Source organism: Amphiprion ocellaris, chromosome 23 (assembly GCF_022539595.1).
Source record: "Amphiprion ocellaris isolate individual 3 ecotype Okinawa chromosome 23, ASM2253959v1, whole genome shotgun sequence".
Lineage (NCBI taxonomy): Eukaryota > Metazoa > Chordata > Actinopteri > Pomacentridae > Amphiprion > Amphiprion ocellaris.
The window spans coordinates 18,316,223-18,339,265 of NC_072788.1; the positions used below are offsets into that span (position 1 = coordinate 18,316,223).

Genomic DNA, 23,043 nt, shown 5'->3' on the forward strand with positions numbered 1-23,043 from the left:
TTTGTTCTGGTGTTTCTCAGTTGTTGCTTCAAACATTACCTCATCTATCTATGTTCTTATAGCAAAATTAAAAAAAAAAAAAAAAAAGATTGGTTTGCCAGCAGTTCAAATTAACTTTTTTTCTGCTTTCACAGTGTCTTCACAGGCAAAATGATCACCTCTGTCTGAGGCTCTGAATAAAACTTTAGACAAAAGTGAACTTTAGTGGGAGAACACGGGTGTCTTCTGGGGGTAGGCCCATGTGATGTTTGAGGGTGAATGGGAGGCAGTAATCTATAGTGCCCAGAATAATTTAAAGCTCTATTATTTACTTTCTTATCTTTACCCTCTTTTAAAATTCACTTTCCCCGTTCCCCCACCTCCTCCTTTTCACTACCCTTCCTCCCTCCCTCCCCCACGTCTCTCTGCAGAAAAAGCGGGTGGATGGCCCACTCGTAATTGGCTGCTTCAGAGTCGCATTGTCCGTGGCTTTTCAGGCCGCAGGTGCATATAGTAAAGCAGGAGTCTCCGCTCCTCCCTTGGGTGTCTTTGTTCCCTCTCCCCTCTTTCCTCTCTCCCCCACCAAGCAGAAAATTGGGGCTGCTTTTTGGGGCTTCGTCCTCAGGCTTAACCCTTTCACCGACCATTGCCTTTCTCATGGAAATAGGGGAGAACCTCGCACCGGCTAATCGGTCAGTAATGGGAGGGGATAGGAGGGCGAGAAAGAGAAGAAGAGGGGAGGAGAAAAGATGAGGGCACCAGGATCAACAGGAGGAGGGGGAAGAGTAGGGAGAGCAGATGCAAGTTATTCAAGAAAAAAAAAAAACTTTCTTGTTTCTCAGACTTTTCCAATAGCACATATCTCAGTGTGGTTCTTAGGTGGTGTTAGTCTACATTTAAGCATTATTCTGATTGGATTTATTGTTGAAGGCCTAATTGTGAAACTCTGGTTTTAATGGTCAACTGTGTATAGACATTTGTAGTGATAGGCTATTATAGATGAATGATAAAATAATAGCTAGAAATGGGGACCCTGAACCAATCTCTCTAAAATACTCCAGACACTTTTTGAGCCTCTCTGTCATAAGAAACTTTGGAAATATTCCAAAGCACTTGTTAAATCATGTAGATATAAAGTTAGATTCTTTAGAAATTTGGGATGTATCTATGCAAAAAGCATGGGGACAACTTGTTTGGTATTTCTGTAAACCATTTCTACAACATACTTAGATAGTACTTCAATATGGATATATGTGAAATGTGTAGAAGTACCAAAAAAAAAAAAAAAATCTTGTCCCATAAGCAGCGGAAGTTAGAGCATATAAGTGGGCTGTTTTGGCTTTGGTCCATGGGAGGGTAGGGATGGGGTAGGGATAGGGGTGTATGGAGAAGGGGGTGGAAGGAGTGTCAATAGAAGGATTTTCTGGTCCAGTACATCCCATCACCTAGCAACAAGCAGTGAGGCTTCAACAAGTGGTTGCCATGGATCTGCCGAGAGTGACTTAGAAGTGTCGACATAGAACTGTGTTCATTCTCTGTTTGTGAGAGTGTTATGCGTGTGAATCAGGTGGTGGCCAACAAGGTTTTAAAGTGCAAGTTGTTTACACTGCAGACACTCAATCTAGTCATAACCCTTGGGCCTGCAAATGAATCCCATCTCCTCTCATTTATGCTTGCTCACCGGCAGCACAAGCAGTCACCTTCCTCTGTAAATATTGAAATATTTAGAGGAATCAACTTCCAACATCTATCAAATTTGGAACTAGTTCAGCTATGATGATCTAGGAAACAGCCACTTCAGAAGTGGTAATGAAACCCATGACAAAGTTTGAATGTACTGTATCTACTACTAGATCCTGTCCAACCTGCTTGGGGCTCTACGCAAAATTCTGAGGACAACCTACCTGACCCATAAGCCATGCCATGCCGGCATACACCACTACCTTCTCACACCAGAATCCTACAATAGTTTTCTGCATTTAATGGTATAAGAAAGAACAAATAACTGCCATTATTTTTTCAGCTGCATTAGGCCCGTTCAGACTGGCTCAGAATATTTCATACATTTTCCATCAAATATTCAGGGAACTATAGTATAAATAGTATTAGTAGATACTATTTATGCTATGGCTTGGCTAAATGGTTGATTGTTATTATTTACTAAAGATGCGCATCCGTATTACCCATGAGTTAAAGTCACTGATAAATATTTCTATTTTTCTGCACAGTAAGTGATCAGAATTTGTAGTGTGTCAGCCCTGTCAGGACTGTCTGAGTGTGGGAAATGGTTCTGGATGTTCCAGAGCTCACAGTAATAGGCTTAAATATGATTTCCCAATAGAGCTTCTAATTTTGATTCTGACTCTAATTAGTAATATAAAGTGTGTCTATGTTAATATATTACTACCGTTAATAGAATCCTAAACATTGTCTTAATCACAGGGCTGCGCAGGGGCTTGGTGGTTAGCACTTTCACCTTGGAATCTTTCTGCATGGAGTTAGGATGTTCTCCTTGTGCATGCGTGGGTTTTCTCCAGGTACTGCGGCTTCCTCCCACAGTCCAAAAACATCCATCCATCCATCCATAAATTGTCTGTATGTGTGAATGTGAGTGTGATTGTTTGTCTCTATGTGGCCCTGTGATAGACTGGTGACCTGTCCAGGGTGTCCCCTGCCTTCACCCTAAGTCAGCTGAGATAGACTTCAGCCCCCCGTGACCTTATTGAGGATTAAGCATTGTATAGATAATGGAAGGATGGATGTCTTAATCACAAACACATAGCCTAATAATAACCCTGAAATAAGGAGTGAAATGCCCTCAAATTTGAATCATTTTTCCATCTTTCCTCAAAAGTGACACTCACATGCACATCCTCAGGTGTTTGACTGAGCCATATAGTGGTAGGTAAATGGTGTTCTGGCAGCCTGCCACATTAATTGTAATAAACATCACCCTGAACAAATGTTCTACTGCATTTTTGAGCCCTGCCAATCTTTTGATAGATTGGCAGGGCAACAAACAAAAGCAGCTGGTGATCTCGGGATTAACTGAGGCAAAGTGTACAACTGAAAACAACAAGTCCAAAGAAACAAAATAAAAAAACAAATCACAAAGAAACAGGAGGCAGAACATGAAAAAACACAAGTGACAATCAGGCAAGTTAATAGATGAACTGGCAATTAAAGCAGGTAAAGGCAAGACTATATATACATGCACACACAGAGGCTGATTGGAAGACAAGACACAAATGAAGAGTGGTGGAGGCAGGACCCATCTGGGCAAAGAACTTCCAGGTCTCAGTCGAGAAGGAAAACATCTTCTGGGGGTCGGGAAGCAAGCTGTTGACAAAGACAGAATCCTTTTAAGGTCAAGCAGGAAACTGCTGGCAAAGCTGGCACCCCTTTGACAGACACTGAAGGTGAGAGCCTCCTGGGGGTTAAGCTGGTGGTGGAGGAGTGCCCTCAGAGGTGGACAAACTGGACGTTGGGGTTGAGAGCAGGATGCAGGACAGACTGATTGTTGGGAACCAGAGCAGTCGGGTATACAACAGGTCCCAGCAAGTAAGATAAGCCAATTGGTGAGTACTGTATTGAAGCATATTAATAAAAAGTTGACTGGAAGGAAAAACTGTGGTAGGAAAAGGTGCACAAGCAACAGTTATGATCACAACCTTGAGATAATTGTGAAGAGAAGTGGACTGAGACTGGTGCCAGTACATCTAAAGCCACTAAGCACAGACGTCTTCAGGAAAAAAGCTACAACTGCTGCATTCCTAATATCAAACTACTCCTGAACCAGAGACAGAACATCAGAAATGTCTTACCTGGGCTAAAGAGAAAAATCACTGGACTGTTGCTCAGAGGTTCAAAGTCCTCTTTTCAGATGAAGTAAATACTGCATTTCATTTGGAAATCAATGTCCTAGAGTGTGAAGGGAGAGTGGATAGGCACAGAATCCAAGGTGTTTGATTTGGATTTCATTGTAAATTTTTCAGAGTTTGTGATGATTTGTGGTGTTATGTTATCTACCGGTGTTGGTCCATTGTGTTTTATCAAGTCCAAAGTCAATGCAGCGTCTACCAGGAGATATTAAAGCACTTCATGCTTTCATCTGCTAACAAGCTTTATGGAGATGCCCATTTCTTTCTCCTGCAGGAATTAACACCTGCCCACAGTGTCCAAACTACTACCAAATGGTTTGCTGATCATAATCTTACTGTGCTTGATTGACCAGCCAACTCACTTGACCTGAACCCCATAGAACCCTATGAGGGGTATTGTCAAGAGAAGGATAACACCCATCCCAAAAATGCTGACGAACCGAAGGCCTCTGTCACAACAACCTGGTCTTCAATAACACATCAGCAGTGATTCCTCAGTACTTCCTCTACTCACACTTATAAAGAACCACTGATCTCCATCAATAGTCAGATGGTATAGTGCACCATGTAAGGAGAAATATCGGTTTTCTTACATATTTTGTCTGGAGTTGCACTTAGGTTGGTCACATTTAAGCGTTTGTCAATATGTCAATCTGTTGCTGCTTCACAATGTAAGCTTTCCAGGTTTGCCAAGCACTGGTCACAGCTTCCTGCATGGATTGACACTGATCAAGCATGAGAAAGTGTAGCAAGTATGAACCCCAGGTAATCTGATGTGATCCCATTATTTAATACGGGTCACAGCAGTTTTACACAATTTTTACAGTATGTGTTCAGACTGGATACACACAAGGTTATTTGCTCTCAAAGGAATGGAATTATCTAGGAAAGTAGCACTGGCTATGTGTTTTCTTTCTGAGCCCAGTGCCAGAATGTATGAATGGACAATGAACCAAGGATTCTACTGGTGAGCCACAACAACAAATGTTAGGTGGGCTACAGTAGAAATACAGACCCCAAAATAGAAGCTTACTGTTGATTTTCTGCAATTTTCTGCCTTCTTGATGCCAGAGGTCAGAGAAGAATGGCTGCAGAAGGATCACCTCCTTACCATGCTGCATTGATGCAGTAATTCATGGTAAACCCCAGCTACGTACTGAGTGTGTAAATGAGCATACCTTTCAGAAGGTGGACATTGTTGTATTGTATTCATTTTTTGATTAATAAATAAATATTCTAATAAATATTCTAATAATCTGCAACATATAATTTCTGATTTTCATTCACTTTAAGCCATAAGCATCAAAATGAAAAAATTCAAAGATGAACCTTGTATTAATTTTTGTTTTGATGCTTCTGTATTGTCACTATATTTAGAAAGATGCAAGTTGCTTCCATGTTGTCCTCATGGATAAATTTAATAACATATGAGGTTTATTTTGCTTTACTGAATGTTTCCATACATATACATGAAAAAGACACTGAACAGAGATGATAATTCATCGCATATTGACTCAAATCTCATGTTAATCAAAACACATTACATGGCAACTACTGTAGCAACCAATGATACAGGATGCCAATGCTGTACTATAAACGCTAAAAAAAACATGCTAAAGATTCCTCTTTTTTCTTTTATTTGCAGAAAGAAAATTCTAAAATACCATTCCAATGTCCCTGTTGTCCCTAATATCAAGTTTACATGATCTTCCCCTCCTCATAGAAGTCAGAGCTGGGATGGGTGACAGAACAAGTACTTTTTGCATACAACAGCTATCACCAGATGGAGGCCACGACACACCTGGTACATAAACTTCATTCTCCCACCCAGTCCCTTCATCAGTGGTGAAACACAGCCACGATGTGCCCTCAAGCACCTGATAGAATCACCTGTCTTTTTGTAAATCACTTGTGTCTTGTCTCCCCAATCAGTTCCAAGTGTTTAAATAGTCTTCTCTGTCTCTGTCTTCTTCAATTCATCCTGTAAATAAGCCTGTTTGCCTCCCTAATGTTAGACTTCCTGTTCACCTACCTGACTTCTTTCCTGTGTTCACCTGCCTCTGGTTTTTACTTTAGTTTCTTGGGCCTTTTTCATGTTTCATTATTTCTTGCTTCAGTCAATGCCATCATTGTGGTACTTTTTTGATTTTTGGTAACTTTTTTTGCCAGCTCCCACTGCTTTTGATTTATCTGAACTGTGGTTTGTTTTTGTAGCAGCTTTTTGATTAAAGCTCACTTCTTGTTTCATAAATACCTGCCGTTGGTGTCATTTGGATCCATAACTCAACGATCCATGACACCCTGTCTTAAAGATAACATAAGAGTTTTTTTCTTACTAAGTTGTTAAATTGCCAAATACACCAGGTGATATATTGAAAGAGGAACTGCAGGATGACATGAACTTAGAGATTACAGATCAATTCAGTTATACTGATCCAGTGCTAATTCAAGGGCTGCACAGTGGCTTGGTGGTTAGCACTTTCGCCTTGCAGCTAGAAGATCCCCGGGATGTTTCTGCATGGAGTTAGCATGTTCTCTCTGTGCATGCATGGGTTTTCTCCAGGTTGTCCGGCTTCCACAGTCCAAAAACATGTTAAGCTTATCTGGTGATTCTAAATTCCGTAGGTGTGAATGTGAGTGTGATTGTTTGTTTCTATAAGTAGCCCTGTGACAGACTGGTGACCTGTCCAGGGTGTCCCCTGCCTTCACCCTAAGTCAGCTGGGATAGAGGCGGTGTATATATAATGGATAGATGGATAGGGCCAATTCACAATATATGATGTCTCAAGACTCTTTGCGTAGTAAGAAGAAAACCTTACACAATAGTAGGGAGAAATCTTTTGGTAGTTGTCAAGTATAATTTGTAGAATACACTCAACATCAGTATGCACTAGAGATAATTTAATTCTGTTGGCTTTTAGCCCTCCCAAAACCAAATTTTTTTCAATCACAATCTTTTTTTTCTTTTATGATTTTTAGTAGAATCTTAAAAGAAAAAAAGATTGTGTACTAGATTCATACATACATACATACATACATAGTATTCAGTCATTTGTACCGGTAAGAACAAAAGTTGACACCAGTGTCAAGTTAAACATGCCCATGCAAACAAACAACCTAGACACACAAATGTACATACAGCAACGAAGCAATTCCTCCTCAATCACTAATTGTAGTGATATCTGCTTGCTGTGTTAGAGATTTGCACTGTATGGACCACAATCCATAGCTGAATCTTTCAGATTTACAAATTCCAGAATGTATTCAAAATGAGAAACAACAGATAAAGCAGGCTGTTTTACCACCAGTAATTGTGCCTCCTTTCTAGTGACTCTGAGGTAGGGTGTGGAAGACCTCTGTCGAAAACTTGTGAAGACTGGGGCACGACCAGTACGTATAAATAAGGGAGGCTTTGGCACTTCTAAATCTATCACAGAGAGGGTAAACCACACGATAGATGCGACACACTTTAACTTTTGAAACATGAGCCTTGTGTAACACTCTGAAGTCGATTAAGCAGTGGCGAGCACAAAGTGAGGTTGAACTGACAACTTTCAATATCGAGTTACAAACATCTTGTGATAAAAGCACACCTCAGTCCTCCTCCCACAATGCTCTGAGTTTATCAATCTGTGGCAGGATGAGTGGTTTGAGAAGAGGTGTGTTGCCAACACTGGCACCTAGTGGAATATCATTACTACATGTAATAATTAACGTTACACAGGCTCTTATTACACACTTGAGCGAAAGAATGCGATTCTAGTGATGTAATATGTGATGTAATTTATATTTTAACACATTCAGTTCAAAAACACTTCATTCAGTGGACAGGAGTCAGGCACAATAATGTTACCTACCTGTAAGCTACCAAGAAGGCAAGGAGAGCTTGAAACAGGACTGGGGTTTACTACAGCATGTATTTACAATACGTGGCACTGCACACCACAACGAACATCACAAGGACACTAAAATAAAGAGGAGGTGCGGGTAGACCACCACCTTAGATACAAGCTGTCACCATCTAGGCCCACAGCACTTACCCAGCAGAAAGGCAGAACACAGTTCATAAAGTCATACAGCAAAAGGCCTTTAATGACAAGTCATGGTCAACTGTGTCTAACACATTCACACACAGTTGTCCAACAAAGGAAACAATTTCAATATACAACTTGAAAATAATTCCTAGTAACACAAAAGAATTAAATAGATCTTGTAATTTATTCAAAATAAAATGCAAGCAACCTTATGTAAAACACATTAAAAGAGTGGCTAAATTAAGAAAACATACCACATTGCTTGAAGGCATTCGACTTGTGAAACTACACTACCATTCAAAAGTTTGGGGTCACCCAGACAATTTCATGTTTTCCTTGAAAATTCACACTTTTATTCATGTGCTAACATAATTTCACAAGGGTTTTCTAATCATCAATTAGCCTTTCAACACCATTAGCTAACACAGCGTAGCATTAGAACACAGGAGTGATGGTTGCTGGAAATGTTCCTCTGTACCCCTATAGATATTCCATTAAAAATCAGCTGTTTCCAGTTAGAATAGTCATTTACCACATTAACAATGTCTAGACTGTATTTCTGATTCATTTAATGTAACCTTCTTCAAAAAAATGCTTTTCTTTCAAAAATAAAGACATTTCTAAGTGAGCCCAAACTTTTGAATGGTAGTGTAAATGTTTTACTCAACTGCTCAAATGATCTTAAGATGTTATCTATAAAGAGATAAAGGTATGATACCTCTCCTGTGCCATTCATGAAATGTCCTTAAGGAATGAATTGAAAAGTGAATTTGAAGCAATAGCTCCTCTATTGCTTTGATTTCACTTTACTTTATATAGTTTTTCACAACAGGGAGAAACTACATAATCCAATGTACTTCCCAAGCTGACCCCATAGTGTTTACTGTGAAATAAAGACTAAAATGAGACAAAACACAAGTTGGCAGGCCAATAATAGAATGGCAAATTTGAAAGAGCCCTACCACCGGTGGCTTATTGAAGGGATTTTTCAGATTGGAGTGCTTACCCTTCCACAAACAGGATAAAACAATCAAGTGAAGTTGGTCAAAAAAGGATTTGGGAAAAAAAACCTGCAAGGCCTAAAAAAAAAAAAGGTACAAAAATTTGATATATTGGTTATTCTTTACTGATTTGATAACTCCCACAAGAAACACGGACAGGAAGTAACCACCATGATGATGTTTGTTTAGTATGATTTGCATAACTGAAATACCCAAATAGAGAAACAGTTGCTTGATGTTACATTTTGAGTCTGTGCATAAAATTTAAATGTATTAGTCTACATTTAGATTTTCAGGTTTCAACACTATAACAATTATTAACTGTATGTATTATTTTCTTCTCTTTTCTGTCTGTGCTACATGTTGCCAGTGACGGCCAAGTTTTAATGATGATCCTTGAAGATCTCATCAGTAGAGTTAGTAATTGGCTTCAGTTGATGCTTGGAGTAGCACTCTAAATGCCATATTTGGAGCACCAAAATGTGGCGTTTCTAGAGTGGAGATCTGAGGGCTTTTGTTTCATAAAAGACCAGAAACTTGCATCCCTGTCTTTGTAGCTGATTTTATTGCTGAGCCTATTGTACATATTTCTTAATCTGAGCTTCCAGACTAATTCCATTCTCAAATTCTGGAAAGCTCCTTATGTTCTCCCCTAAGTAAAAAGGTGAGGGCCGTTCAAATTTAAATAACAATCACCCTATATCCAAACTTTCTCTATTTGATAAGATTTTAGAATGTTAAGTAGTTTCTCAACTGAAAGAATTCTTGGCTGACAGCAATATCTAATTCAGTCTGGCTTTAGACCAGGTCGTAGTACCATTACAGCTGCTATACTATCAACATTACCACTGCCTGAGATTCAAAGCATTATTGTGCTGCTCTGATTGTTGATTTGTCCCAGGCACTTAATTCTGTCAATCATGAGCTGCTGCTGACCAGACTCTGACGTTGGTGTGGGTGAAAAGGCCATACAGTGATTCAGGAACTACCTTGGAGTGGGTGAAAAGGCCATAGAGTGATTCAGGAACTACCTTGCAGATAGAACTGAGTGTATGTTAACACAAGTGAAGCTTTAGGGGATTCCAAGGCTTAGACTCAGCCCCAGTTTTACTGACAATTTTTATAAAGACCATTAGGGCATGCCTACCGCTAAAGTGCATCTTTATGCAGATGACACAATACAGGCTGTCCATAAAGTCTCTTTAAGATTTTAAGAATTTATTACAAAGGCAGTTGATAAGATATCTTAACCAGATTTGTTTTATTGTAATCAGAGTTTATTAAAGTTTGTAATCACATTGAAATTGTGTGTTTCAGGTATCCTGTTGGTGAAAGAGGTCCTGTTAAATGAAACCCTAAAAAATGGCTGCTCCTCAGACCGGTGGATTGGAAGGGATGGGCCAATTCCTTGGCCACCATGTTCACCAGATATCACTCCCTTGGACTTCTTTCTATGGGGTTATGTTAAAGATATCGTGTATCTAACAAAGATATGGGACACTACTGACTTGAAGCAAAAGATTTCTGATGCCATTGCCACCATTGATGAGGCTATGCTACAGCGAACATGGCAAGAAATCGAGCACCATCTTGATGTGCTTTGTGCAACTAATGGTGCCCATATAGAGGTGTATTAACCCTCGTGTTGTCCTGCGAGTCAAAATTGACCCGGTTTAAAGTTTGAAAATGTGGGAAAAAAAATAAAAAATTTCACGGTGAAACTTCTGATGTCCACATTTTCAATATTTTTGAGAAATCTTTGAACATTTTTTGGTGGAAAAAAGAAATGTTAAAAATGTTTAAGAACATTCACAAAAATAATCTACCAAAATCCAGCAAAATTTGCTGGATTTTGGTTGATTTTTATGTGAATGTTCTTTAAGAAAATATTAGAAGTTTTACTGATATATATGTAATCACTTTAGATATTTTTAGGATTTTTTTGGAAGATTTTTACAAATTTTTTTGAAAATATTTACAGGAGTTTTCTTGCCAAATTTGGGGGATTTTTTTTTTTAAAATAAAACTTTTAAGGAATTATTGGAATTTTCTCGCTGAAAGTTTTGCAAATTTTCAGAAATTTGGGGATTTTTTTTGCTGAATTTTTGGATTTTTTCCAGATAAGGAAACAATATTTTTTTGTTCCCGTAAATGAGGACAACAGGAGGGTTAAATGAGGTAGAAAAGACTTTGACAACCACTCATTACAATAAAACAAATATGGTCAAGATATCTTATCAACTGCCTTTGTAATAAATTCTTAAAATTGTAAAGAGACTTTATGGACACCCTGTAGTATTCAGCTGCCTCGTCTCTGAGCCAGGCTGCTGATGAGCCTTTCAGCAGTTGTAGGCATCATTGCATGATCTAAACCTGGTTTCGAATACTGAGAAAACCAAATGTATGAAATTTGCCAATGCTTACTCCCAGATCTTAGATGCTGCTAGCATTCAAACTTTAGATGGGGACCTAATTGAGCAAGTGTCTCACTACGGTGCCTGAGTGGGTGATAGGCTCTCTTTTAGAGTGTATAATGGGCATGTAGTGGGAAAATAAGGCTAGGTTGGATTTTTTATTAACAAAACAGGGCCTGCTTCAGTTTAGCAGTGAGGAAAAGACTGATTCAGGCTTGTTCTTAAGAGCGTCAGACTACAAAGACATCTTCTATGTGCATGCTGCTGCCTCAATCCACATCAATGTCTAGGGCGTATCACTGTCCATCCATCCATCCATCCATCCATCCATCTTCTACCACTGGTCCGGGTTGGGTCACGGGGGCAGCAACTTTAGGAGGGAAGCCCAGACCTCCCTCTCCCAGGCCACATCATCTAGCTCCTCCCGGGGGACCCCAAGGCGTTCCCAGGCCAGCTGAGAGACATAGTCTCTCCAGCATGTCCTGGGTCTTCCCCGGGGTCTCCTCCCGGTGGGACGTGCCCTAAACACCTCACCAGGGAGGCGTCCGGGGGGCATCCTAATTAGATGCCCGAGCCACCTCATCTGGCTCCTCTCTACGCGGAGGAGCCGCGGCTCTACTCTGAGATCCTCCCGGATGGCCAAGCTTCTCACCCTATCTCTAAGGGAGAGCCCAGCCACCCTGCGGAGGAAACTCATTTCAGCCGCTTGTACCCGCGATCTTGTTCTTTCGGTCACTACCCAAAGCTCGTGACCATAGGTGAGGGTAGGAACATAGATCGACCGGTAAATTGAGAGCTGAGCCGAAAGGCGAAGCTCCCTCTTTACCACGACAGACCTGTACAGCGCCCGCATTACTGTGGACGCCGCAGCAATCCGCCGGTCGATCTCTCGCTCCATTCTTCCCTCACTCGTGAACAAGACCCCGAGGTACTTAAACTCCTCCACTTGGGGCAGGACCTCATCCCTGACCCGCAGAGTGCACTCCACCCTTTTCCGGCTGAGGACCATGGACTCGGATTTGGAGGTGCTGATCCTCATCCCAACCGCTTCACACTCGGCTGCGAACTGATCCAGTGAGAGTTGGAAGTCCTGGCATGATGAAGCCAACAGGACCACATCATCCACAAAAAGCAGTGATGGAATCCTGAGGTCACCAAACCGGACTCCCTCAACACCCTGGCTGCGCCTAGATATTCTGTCCATAAAAATTATGAACAGAATCGGTGACAAAGGGCAGCCCTGGCGGAGTCCAACTCTCACTGGAAACGAGTTCGACTTATTGCCGGAGATGCGGACCAAGCTCTGGCACCGGTCATACAGGGAACGGACAGCCTGTATTAGGTGGTCCGTTACCCCGTACTCCCGGAGCACTCCCCAGAGGATTCCCCGAGGGACACGGTCGAAAGCCTTCTCCAGATCCACAAAACACATGTGGACTGGTTGGGCAAACTCCCATGCACCCTCAAGGACCCTGCTGAGGGTGTAGAGCTGGTCCACAGTTCCACGGCCGGGACGAAAACCACATTGCTCCTCCTGAATCCGAGGTTCGACTATCCGGCGGACCCTCCTCTTCAGTATCCCTGAATAGACCTTCCCGGGGAGGCTGACGAGTGTGATCCCCTATAGTTGGAACACACCCTCCGGTCCCCCTTTTTAAAAAGAGGGACCACCACCCCGGTCTGCCAATCCAGAGGCACTGCCCCCAATGTTCACGCGATGTTGCAGAGACGTGTCAACCAGGACAGCCCCACAACATCCAGGGCCTTGAGGAACTCCGGGCGGATCTCATCCACCCCCGGGACCTTGCCACCGAGGAGCTTTTTAACTACCTTGGCGACTTCGACCCCAGAGATGGGAGAATCTACGCCCGAGACCCCAGGCCCCGCTTCTGAATCAGAAGACGTGTCGGTGGGATTGAGGAGGTCTTCGAAGTATTCCTTCCACCGATTCACAACATCCCGAGTTGAGGTCAGCAGTGCACCATCCCCACTATACACAGTGTTGACAGTGCACCGCTTTCCCCCCGAGACGCCGGATGGTGGACCAGAATGTCTTCGAAGCCGTCCGGAAGTCGTTTTCCATGGCCTCGCCAAACTCCTCCCATACCCGAGTTTTTGCCTCGGCGACAGCCGCAGCCCGCTTGGCCAGCCGATACCTGTCAACTGCCTCCGGAGTCCCACAGACCAAAAAGGCCTGGTGTGAGGTGGCGCCAGAAAGGCGTATCACGGTGTACTTTGTAATCTAGTTTCTTTTCTTGGTAAACTCCCTTCTCGTAGATTTGTTTTTGTCTCTTACCAACAGCAGTTCTACTTTTAATTTATTTAAATGGCTCTTCTACAGGGTACCCAGGATTTTCTGCGAGCTTTGTAAAGCGGCATTCTCCTGTTTTAACCCTGGTCCTGAAATAGCCTTCAGAACACGCTGCAGCTTCAAGAGTTTGTGTCCCTGATTTGTTACTGAACAGTGCAACAGCTACTTCTAAACTTGCATTTTGTGTTGAGCATTTGCGTTTCACCTGTTTATTGTATTAAGCATTATTTATGATCTTTGTAACTGTATAATGTTGTTCCTTCTCGGCCAGAGCTCCCTTGAAAAAGAGAACCGTCCAGTAGCAGCTATTTATATTTTCATCATGTCCCCATGTATGATGACAATAAAGCTATTCTATTCTAAAAAGACACAAGTTTCAAAGGACTTCCTAATCAAACAAAGACTGAATAAAAAAAATTACAAAACACACACATTTGTTTATATATTTCAGCAACACATTTTTATTTCACTCACATCTGATGAGCACATGCATTATTACAATCACATACCATTTCAGGATCCATTAGATTTAACTTTCTTGACAGATGTTGGGTGCCAGGGAATTTCTCAGAAACTATGTAGGGAGAAATATTGGTTTTCTTACATATTTTGTCTGGAGTTGCACTTAGGTTGGTCACATTTAAGCGTTTGTCAATGTGCCAATCTGTTGCTGCTTCACAATGTAAGCTTTCCAGGTTTGCCAAGGACTGGTCACAGCTTCCTGCATGGATTGACACTGATCAAGCATGAGAACGTGCAGCAAGTATGAACCCCACGCAATTTGATGTGATCCCATTATTTAATACGGGTCACAGCAGTTTTACACAATTTTTACAGTATGTGTTCAGACTGGATACACACAAGATTATTTGCTCTCAAAGGAATGGAATTATCTAGGAAAGTAGCACTGGCTATGTGTTTTCTTTCTGAGCCCAGTGCCAGAATGTATGAATGGACAATGAACCAAGGATTCTACTGGTGAGCCACAACAACAAACGTTAGGTGGGCTACAGTAAAAATACAGACCTCAAAATAGAAGCTTACTGTTGATTTTCTGCATCACCCACTAAATGCATATAGATTTCTGTGGGAAAACAACACATACAGTGTGCAGTACTGAAACTACATAGCTTCGTTCAGTGGGATTATCAATGCACCGCTCAATAGAACCTTTATTAGGTACACCTGTTCAACTGCTTTTTAATACAAACATCTAATCAAGCAACCACATGGCAGCAACTCAGTGCATTTAGGCATGTAGATGTGATCAAGATGACCTTTTGAAGTTCAAACCAAGCATTATGCCTTCTTGTTGCCAGAGGTCAGAGAAGAATGGCCGGATTTGTTTGAGATGACAGAAATGCAACATTAACTCAAATGTTGCAACTAAAGAATGCAGAACACCATCTCTGAACACAGAACACATCCAGCTTTGAAGAAGATGGGCTACAGCAGCAGAAGGCCAAACCGGGGGCCACTCCTGTCAGCTTAGAACAGGAAACCGAAGCTTAAACTCACACAGGCTCACCAAAACTGGATAATAGAAGATTGGAAAAACGGTGCCTGGTCTGATGAGTCTTGATTTTAGCTGTGACATTCAGATGGTCAGAATTTGGTGGAAACGACATGAAAGCATGGATCCATCCTGTCTTGTATCAACGGTTCAGGCTGCTGGTGGTGTAATGGTGTGGGGGATATTTTCTTGCCACACTTTGGGCTCCTTAGTACCAACTGAGCATCATTTAAACGCCACAGCCTACCTGAGTATTGTTACTAACAATATCCACCCTGTTATGACCACAGTGGACCATCTTCTGATGGATACTTCTACTTTGGGTCTATTTCATTTTGTGGGAAAAAGGAGTAATCTTTCACTTTTCAACATTCATTATATAAGTAATTGCATGTAGAATGTGCTTTTGTAAACTGTCTTTGTGGGTGTGAATGGTGGGTCAGTAAAAGGTCCAGTTCAGACAGACCATAAATCCTACATTAATCTAGTTTAAATCTGAGTCTGGTTACTCCAAATCTCTTGTCATTTCATTTAGGGCTTCACCTTTACGTAACAGCTGGTATCGAGATCGGTGATGTTTTTACAGGAGTTACAAATTAGTGGAATTTAGCATCGTGTGCAAATGTACAAACGCGAATCAGTGACAGCATCAGTTCTGTAATCTGATGTCCTCTCCAACACAGATGATAGGATAATATCCAGCATTAAACATATATTAGCAAGTCTGAAATTATATTTATGCAAAATGGAAAAATAACAAATCAGTCAAGATCAACACTGCTTTACCCAGAAAATAACTTTGATGATGAGAATTCGATTAGAAGTCTAGGGTGTGAAAAATCCACACATATTTCAACAATTCTAACAGTTTAACACGCCCATGTGATAACAGCTGAATATAATAAAGGAATGTAATAACCACATAATGTACAGTAGGAGAGGAGTCTGGATCCCGCAGGTCTCCCCACTCTTCCCAATGGCTCTGCACACAAATCACATGTCAATTTGTTCTTTGTAGTTTAAGAGACCCCTCTGTGAGAGCATCTTGAGTTGAACAAGGAAAGTGTTGCTCTATAATTGAAGTTTAGTGACTGGACTATTCTCTCTTCTTTTTCTTCTTCTTTTTGTGTTCTAGGGAGCTGTTCCAGTAGTACAGAACCTGCAGGGCAATGATGCCGTTACAGGCAGACGATATGACATAGGTGAGGGCCATCAGTGCGTCTCCAGTTTCCTGTAAGGAAACAGTATAGCTTGAAACAGTCAGGACCGCTGGAAAGTTTTTAGATGTTGTGATGTTTTCCACATTTTGTTAGCCATCTTAAAATGGATTCAATTTGTTAATTTTCTTTGTAAATCTACAAAACAGAGTCCACAATGACAAAGCAAACTTAGGTTTTTGGGAATTTTTGTTAATTTACTGAAAAAAAAACAAACCACTGAAATTTCCCATTTAAAAAAGTTTTCAGACCCTTTTTACAACACAACTGAGCTCTGATGCACCCTAGTGGTCCTTGACAAACTTACAACTTGATTAATGTACACCTGGAGAGCTGAGTGAACCTAAATTAAGTTATAGGACATATTAAGGAAAGGCACACATTTGTCTACATAAAGTTATATAAGGTATGAAACCAAGCCATGAGATCCACAGAACTGCCAGTAGACCAATGAAACAGTTAAATATAGATCTCTCCTGACTGAAATCTGCTTTCAGAGTGCTCAAGATTTCCGGCTGGGACATTTACATTTTAACAAAACAACGAGCCGAGGCATACTGCCAAGAAAGCCCAGGTGTCACTTCAGGAAACCTCTATGAAAGTGCTGAAGTAGCCCAACTAGAGTCCCGACCTTCACCCAACATGGCTTCTCTGGTGAGTCCGGGGATAAGGCTGCGCACCAACACTCTCCATACATACATCTGGTGGAGCTTGAACAATTTTGCTAAGAGCAATGACGGAAACTTCAACAAGAAATGTGCATCAAGCTTGTAGGATCATTCCCAAGAGAACTCGAGGCTGTCAAATATCCCAAATGTGCTTTAACTGAGTGAAGGGTCTGAATACTAATGTAAATGGGATACTCCAGTTTTTTATTTCAATTATAATCACAAAACACTCTGAACTTAATTGAAAATTCTTTAATTAATTGTTACTGATCCATTCATCCAAAATCTATACATCACTTTATCCTCTGTAGGATCGTGCGGGGATGGAGTCTATCCCAGCTGACTTAGGGAGAAGACAGGGCTACACATGGAGACAAACAATCACACTCACATTCACACCTACGGACAATTTAGAGTCACCAATTAACCTCAGCATGTTTTTGGACTGTGGGAGGGAGCCGGAGAAAACCCTCGCTGCACAGGGAGAACATTCAAACTCTATGCAGAAAGATCCCAGGCTGAGATTCAAACAGAGGACCTTCAAGCTGTGAGGTGACAGTAACGGCCACTGAACCAACATGCCGCCCATTGTTGTAGATAAGTGTAACAAATAACTGTCATCATCGTCCTGCTCTACTTCCTGCTGAAGAATAATCTTAATGAAAACCATAGCGCATGGCTGAACGGAGTGTGTTTCGGTGCACATGCAGTCTTTCTCTTACCTGCAGCGAGGTGAAGATTCGTGCAAGGGATCCAGCAAACAACAGGAAAACAGAGATAGCAGAGAGCTGGCCGGTGTGCCCGTTTTGGTAGTTAGTGGCTGCCTGGATCAGCTGAAACAACCACATAGATCGTCAGTCTTCTGCTTCAGCACCCATGAAGCTCATTCTGAATTAGCAACTACCACTTCCTGCTTGTATTGTAACCATGGAAGCAGACATAAGAGTACTGTATTGACACACTGAAAAAAGCTTAACATCACAATTTTTCCCTGCCATCAGAAATGATTATTAAAAATGCAAGCATTCTGTTATTAAACATGGGTGAGATTTGTATTGTGTTTGCCTACCCTGCCAATGATGATGGCTGGCATGTTAGAGGCCTGCATACAGGTCACCACAGACATGGAAGTGAATGGAGACAGTAGGATGACCAGCAGGCTAAAATACACAGCCAGAAACAGGAGACCTGGTAGGTGAGAAACAAACTGATGTTAGGGTCAAAATCAAACCAATAATAGAACAGAATATATAACTTTTATTGTCATTGTAACAAGTACAATGAAATTAAAAATGCAATCCAGTCAGTGTATCATTCACAAAGTAGTTTAACTAATATAAAAACAGGGTATAAAAAATAGCTTAAATAAACACTAAAATAAATTAATGAAACATCAACCCTCACACACACAAGTGTACATATTCACTTCCTATATATTCTCATTATTGCATTTGTGATATATTACTTTTGTTTCACAGTTTAACAGAGTTGAGAGTGGTTATTGCTGTTGGGTAAAAACTGTTTTAGAGTCTGTTCGTCCGTGTTTTGATAGACCTGAACCGTCTACTTGATGGCAAAGGTTCAAAGAGGGAGTGGCCAGGGTGAGAAGTGTCTTTTATGATGCTTTTTTAAGACAGCGGGTGCGGTGTAGTTCTTCCAGTATGTGGAGATGACAGCCGATGGAAGGAAGGAAGGAATGCCTATTGATTCTATCTGGCTTGGTGATTTTGCAGGCTTTATTTCTGTTTTATTTTACAATGTAAACATCCACATGGATTAGGATGGGTTGAAACCAGGAAGACTCGGGCAGAATCTTCTCTTTATAACTTCCTGACATTTCACCTGCATACAGTATATGAATGGATGTGTGTAAAAAGAAAAAAAGAAGAAAAAAATACCATTTCAGCTGCCACCTTTCTCTGTCACTCTATCTCAAACATAAACACAAGAACCACACAATGCAGATTGTCTTATGCCCTGGCTTTCAGTAAAAATAAAGTGGAAATGTCGAGTTTGTAATGTCACAGCTGTCCTGCAACAAGGGTTGGAAGGTTGGTTAGGTGACTGGCTAATCATATTTGTTGCAGGTTGGATGGTGTTCCCTACTTAGCTGCCTGTTCTGCAACTGGACACTGACCTCTGGTGGTAAAAGCTGTGCACTGCAACACCTCAATGCCGCTTTAGTTAAATTGAATGAGGACCGTCTGTATTTTTGACAGTATTGAAAATCCTACTTTTGAGATTGCCCAACATGCTGGTATACTATAATGCCTTGATAAGCCTAAAATCAAAAGCAGTTGAAATAAAAAGTAAAATAGCTTTTCTTGTGGAAGATGCAGAAGCTAAAACACTTCACCTTTTAGGTAATATCCACTGCATGCACAGTACACTTTACTTAAAGGGGAAATACTTCAGTCTGCATTCATTTCAAACTCTCCACTTACCAAACTAGTATTGGTAACTGTTGACTGCACATGCAAAGTTTTACCTTTGCTGGTTCTTCCTCCGTAGTGTTGAATGAGGAAACCAATGGTGACTGTCTGCAACATGAGGAACAGAGCCTCGCCCCAGGCACTAAAGCAACAGCAGCACATGTTACTCAAGATATGAAAGCAAAGAAGGATTTAGTCAACATACAGTTCAATCATACAGTGATTACACAAACAGATACCGTAGACGTCAGAGTTCTCCATGTGCATTTAGACTTTACAGAGATGACTGGAATATTTCCCAACCTGAAAGGAAACTTGTTGGCAATACTGTAGGCCATCGTTCCTGTGATGGCAAGAAGTTCCAGCAGCAAAGACTTGAAGCTCAGCCCCTCAGCGCTCTTTGCTCCCATCAGCTTTATGATTTGAGGAAGCTTCACTGTGAACATTCAGGAAGTAGGCTGGATGTAAACAGCGCAGGTACAAAAAATATTCAACTTTTTCTATGAAAAACTAATCAAAAGTCATCATTTTTTTTTAGCTTCACTGACTAAACATTGAAAAAAAAACTGTTAAATACGGAGATTTAACTGAAATGAATGTACATTTTACATTTAACCTAAGTCAAGCATCCATATAAAGCAGTAACAAAGACAAGGTGAGGAAGTTAGGTGTTTTACCCATCACTGATCCCAGGATGATGCCGATCCCCAGGGCTTTGCTCAGTACAACCTTCAGACATGGCACTGACACAAAATATAAAAAAAAATTAAAAGCTACGTGTGAAGGATTAGTATGCATGCACAAATCAGGCACCAGTTAGAGAATCGAAAGGCGAACATTTGCGCAGTTTCATTTCTAAAAAATAACTAATTAAAAAAAATCTAATAATAAATGCAACCCTTTTATCAATTATTTTCCTGACTATTTTCTCTATGTGTGATATATTGATTCTCAGCGAAGAGAAAACATTAGATGTGCAAACCTGTGGAGCTGTGCACTAGTAATTCCACTGAATGAAGCGATACAGTTAGAGGAGGGAAACTGCATGTGTTGTGTTGCATATTCAGTTGGGAAAGCAAAACTTTTACAAATATGGTTTTATTTCTTTTCCTGAATTGCTGGCAGGTCCGTTTTACACTATTGTTATTGCAGCTAATGGAAGACAAATACAAAAATGTATTGATTTTTATCATTCACAATATTCAATCAATAACATTAATTAAAATTTGACTTTCCCTGAAGTGATTTCCATGATTCCTTCATTATGATGGGACAGTTTCAGACCTAAATGCACTTCTTGAGTATCATGAATGAAGTTTAAAGATTAGGAGTAATGTGCAACTGTCATGTTAGTAGAAAGCATCAGGCACTGCCTCTTTTTATGGAGCCTGACGAAGTCCACCTGGGTTAACAAAATTGATAAGCCTTTGCGATACCCATTATCTCTGCTTTGGTTCCAGGTTTAGTCGAGACAGCACAAAGAAAGCTGGCCTATGTCAGACTTACACCCCTCTATTCACCCATGTTATCTACAATCTAAACTACCATCAGCACACAATTCACAAAGAGGTTTAGAAGGAGGACCGTGGAGGTGTTGCACAAAGCAACATTACTAGTAAGTTTGAGTTACCATAGACCAGTGATCAGACTAGTTTATGTACCGTTTCATATTGAATGTGGGTTACGAATGAGTGTTTTGAAGGAGATTAGTAGCTTAAATTAGGTTACTGTTTTGTCTGTGTGCACTTGTATGCGAATATGGTTACCTTTTGAACTAATGCTAAGCTTTAAGAATCTCACTTTAAAACAAATAGGTTAAAAGAAAACCAATGCGCCCCAGAACCATAAAGCATTTTCTTTTGTTTCAACAATCTAAGTGTATCGTTACGACATGACACGATGTAATACTTTACTTCTATTTTGTCGGCTATTGGTCTGCCGTGAATAAACAGAAATAAGCCTCTCACCGTCCAAAAAGTTGAAATTGAGGAAGAACTCGTCGTAGCATGATTCTGGCATAAAATATGTCAACAAAAGTCCTTTAAAGGGATCCATGAAAGAGGAACCCTGAACCAAAACAGGTTTATCTGCCATTGTGGCGATCAGCTGTAACGTTGGTGTTTAGTGTAACAGATATATGCCCCGACCAGCTCCCATGGCACGACGAAGGTTCCGCTTACTGAAAAAAGCAATTAGTAGGATTGAAATAGATAAATATTTTTGTTTAAAAAAAAAACAAAAACAAAAACAAAAACAAACAAACAAAAAAAACATATAGAGGATACGAAGTAGTGCTTTTTCATCAGTCAGTTAAACTGACAACATTCAGACATAATCTCTTTTCTTTCACGTTTTTCATAGATTAGTTTAGAAATATCCACAACAGTGACAGAGCCAGGGTATCTGTATGAGATTTGCCATACACGCAATATTGGACAGTACATAAATCGATGGTGCGTAAAAGCGCATTAATAATCAAAAGAATATATTGAAACTAATTACAACTTTTATCAAAATGCATTCACAACTAACAGAAAAGTGGTGTGTAAGAATAATTTCATAGCAATGTAAGCTAGCTTATTCATATCTATGTGATACCATATATCATATAGTGCAAAATATGGCAGCAGCAAGCTTACATTGCTATGAAATTATTTTACGCAGTTTTGGAGATGCTCTGAGCCAGTCGTCTAGCCGTCACAATTTGGCCCTTGTCAAACAAATCCTTACACCACTTTTTCCTGCTTTAACACATCAACTTTGAGGACAAAATGTTCACTTGCTGCTCAACATATCCAAACCACTAACAGGTGCCACAATGAAGAGATAATCAGTGTTGTTCACTTCACCTGTCAGTGGTCAGAATGTTATGCCTGATCTGTGTATATTTGTATACAAAAAAGCTGAAATGTGTGAGCTATCACTTATTTTTTTAGGTTGAATTTGAAATGTTTTCAGTCTGATTGAAAGGAAACACAGAAAGTAGCTGCAGCTTTTGTAAAAGAGGCCTGTTTCCAACTTTGCTTTCATGGCTGCAGTAAAATTTGATGTTTATTTTTTATTCCAGTGCCTAACAACAGCTCTACCCACAAGCAGCCAAAGGTCAGGCAGAGGACCACAAAAAGAACCCTAAAACGGCCTCTGTTCATCCGATCTGCTTCAACCTCGACACTGTGCTTCCACAGGTCACCAGTGACACACCCACCGAGTTTCAGGGAAATCGGATGAACAATTGTCGAAATGTGCAAAGAAAATTCTAACAAACTAGCATCACCGGATAGGGATCAGCAGTCAACAAACGACAAACTACGAGCAAGCACCATGTCTTACAGGCTTAACTCAAGCAGACGCCAAGGAGGTTTTAATGGCCCTCCTCAACATCAGAATGGACCTTCCGACTTCACTGGGATACAGCAATCCCTGGACGCCTCCATCCGTCAGATTAAAGAGCTGCTCAGTGAAAAGCGGCGATTCGTTCAGCAGGCTGAGGCCGACAGCTACCGGATCAGCCAACTAGAGTTCCTTCTGGAAAAAAGTCAGAAGAGATGTCAAGAGCTGGAGACGGATAAAGTCCAGAACAACAACCAGCTGAA

General features: G+C 40.8%; 1 protein-coding gene across 1 annotated transcript; it reads right to left on the reverse strand.

The window, feature by feature from the left end:
- Nucleotides 1–14,053: 14,053 nt before the first annotated feature.
- Nucleotides 14,054–21,568, reverse strand: mpdu1b (mannose-P-dolichol utilization defect 1b). The gene is made up of 7 exons (XM_023297473.3): nucleotides 21,418–21,568; nucleotides 20,128–20,193; nucleotides 19,754–19,886; nucleotides 19,507–19,592; nucleotides 18,088–18,206; nucleotides 17,741–17,851; nucleotides 14,054–16,364 (listed from the first exon to the last, which is right to left on the reverse strand). Exons 1-7 carry the CDS (start codon nucleotides 21,542–21,544, stop codon nucleotides 16,230–16,232), a joined length of 777 nt encoding a protein of 258 aa, XP_023153241.1. The 5' UTR covers nucleotides 21,545–21,568; the 3' UTR covers nucleotides 14,054–16,229.
- Between the last annotated feature and the right edge of the window lie 1,475 nt (nucleotides 21,569–23,043).

Excerpts from the sequence above, each read along its gene's own strand:
- mpdu1b (XM_023297473.3), bottom strand. The coding sequence starts at position 21,544 with ATGGCAGATAAACCTGTTTTGGTTCAGGGTTCCTCTTTCATGGATCCC. Across the intron at positions 20,194-21,417 it reads CAATTTCAACTTTTTGGACG|TGCCATGTCTGAAGGTTGTA; the intron begins GTGAGAGGCTTA and ends ATTTTGTGTCAG. Across the intron at positions 19,593-19,753 it reads GCCAACAAGTTTCCTTTCAG|TGCCTGGGGCGAGGCTCTGT; the intron begins GTTGGGAAATAT and ends CTGTTGCTTTAG.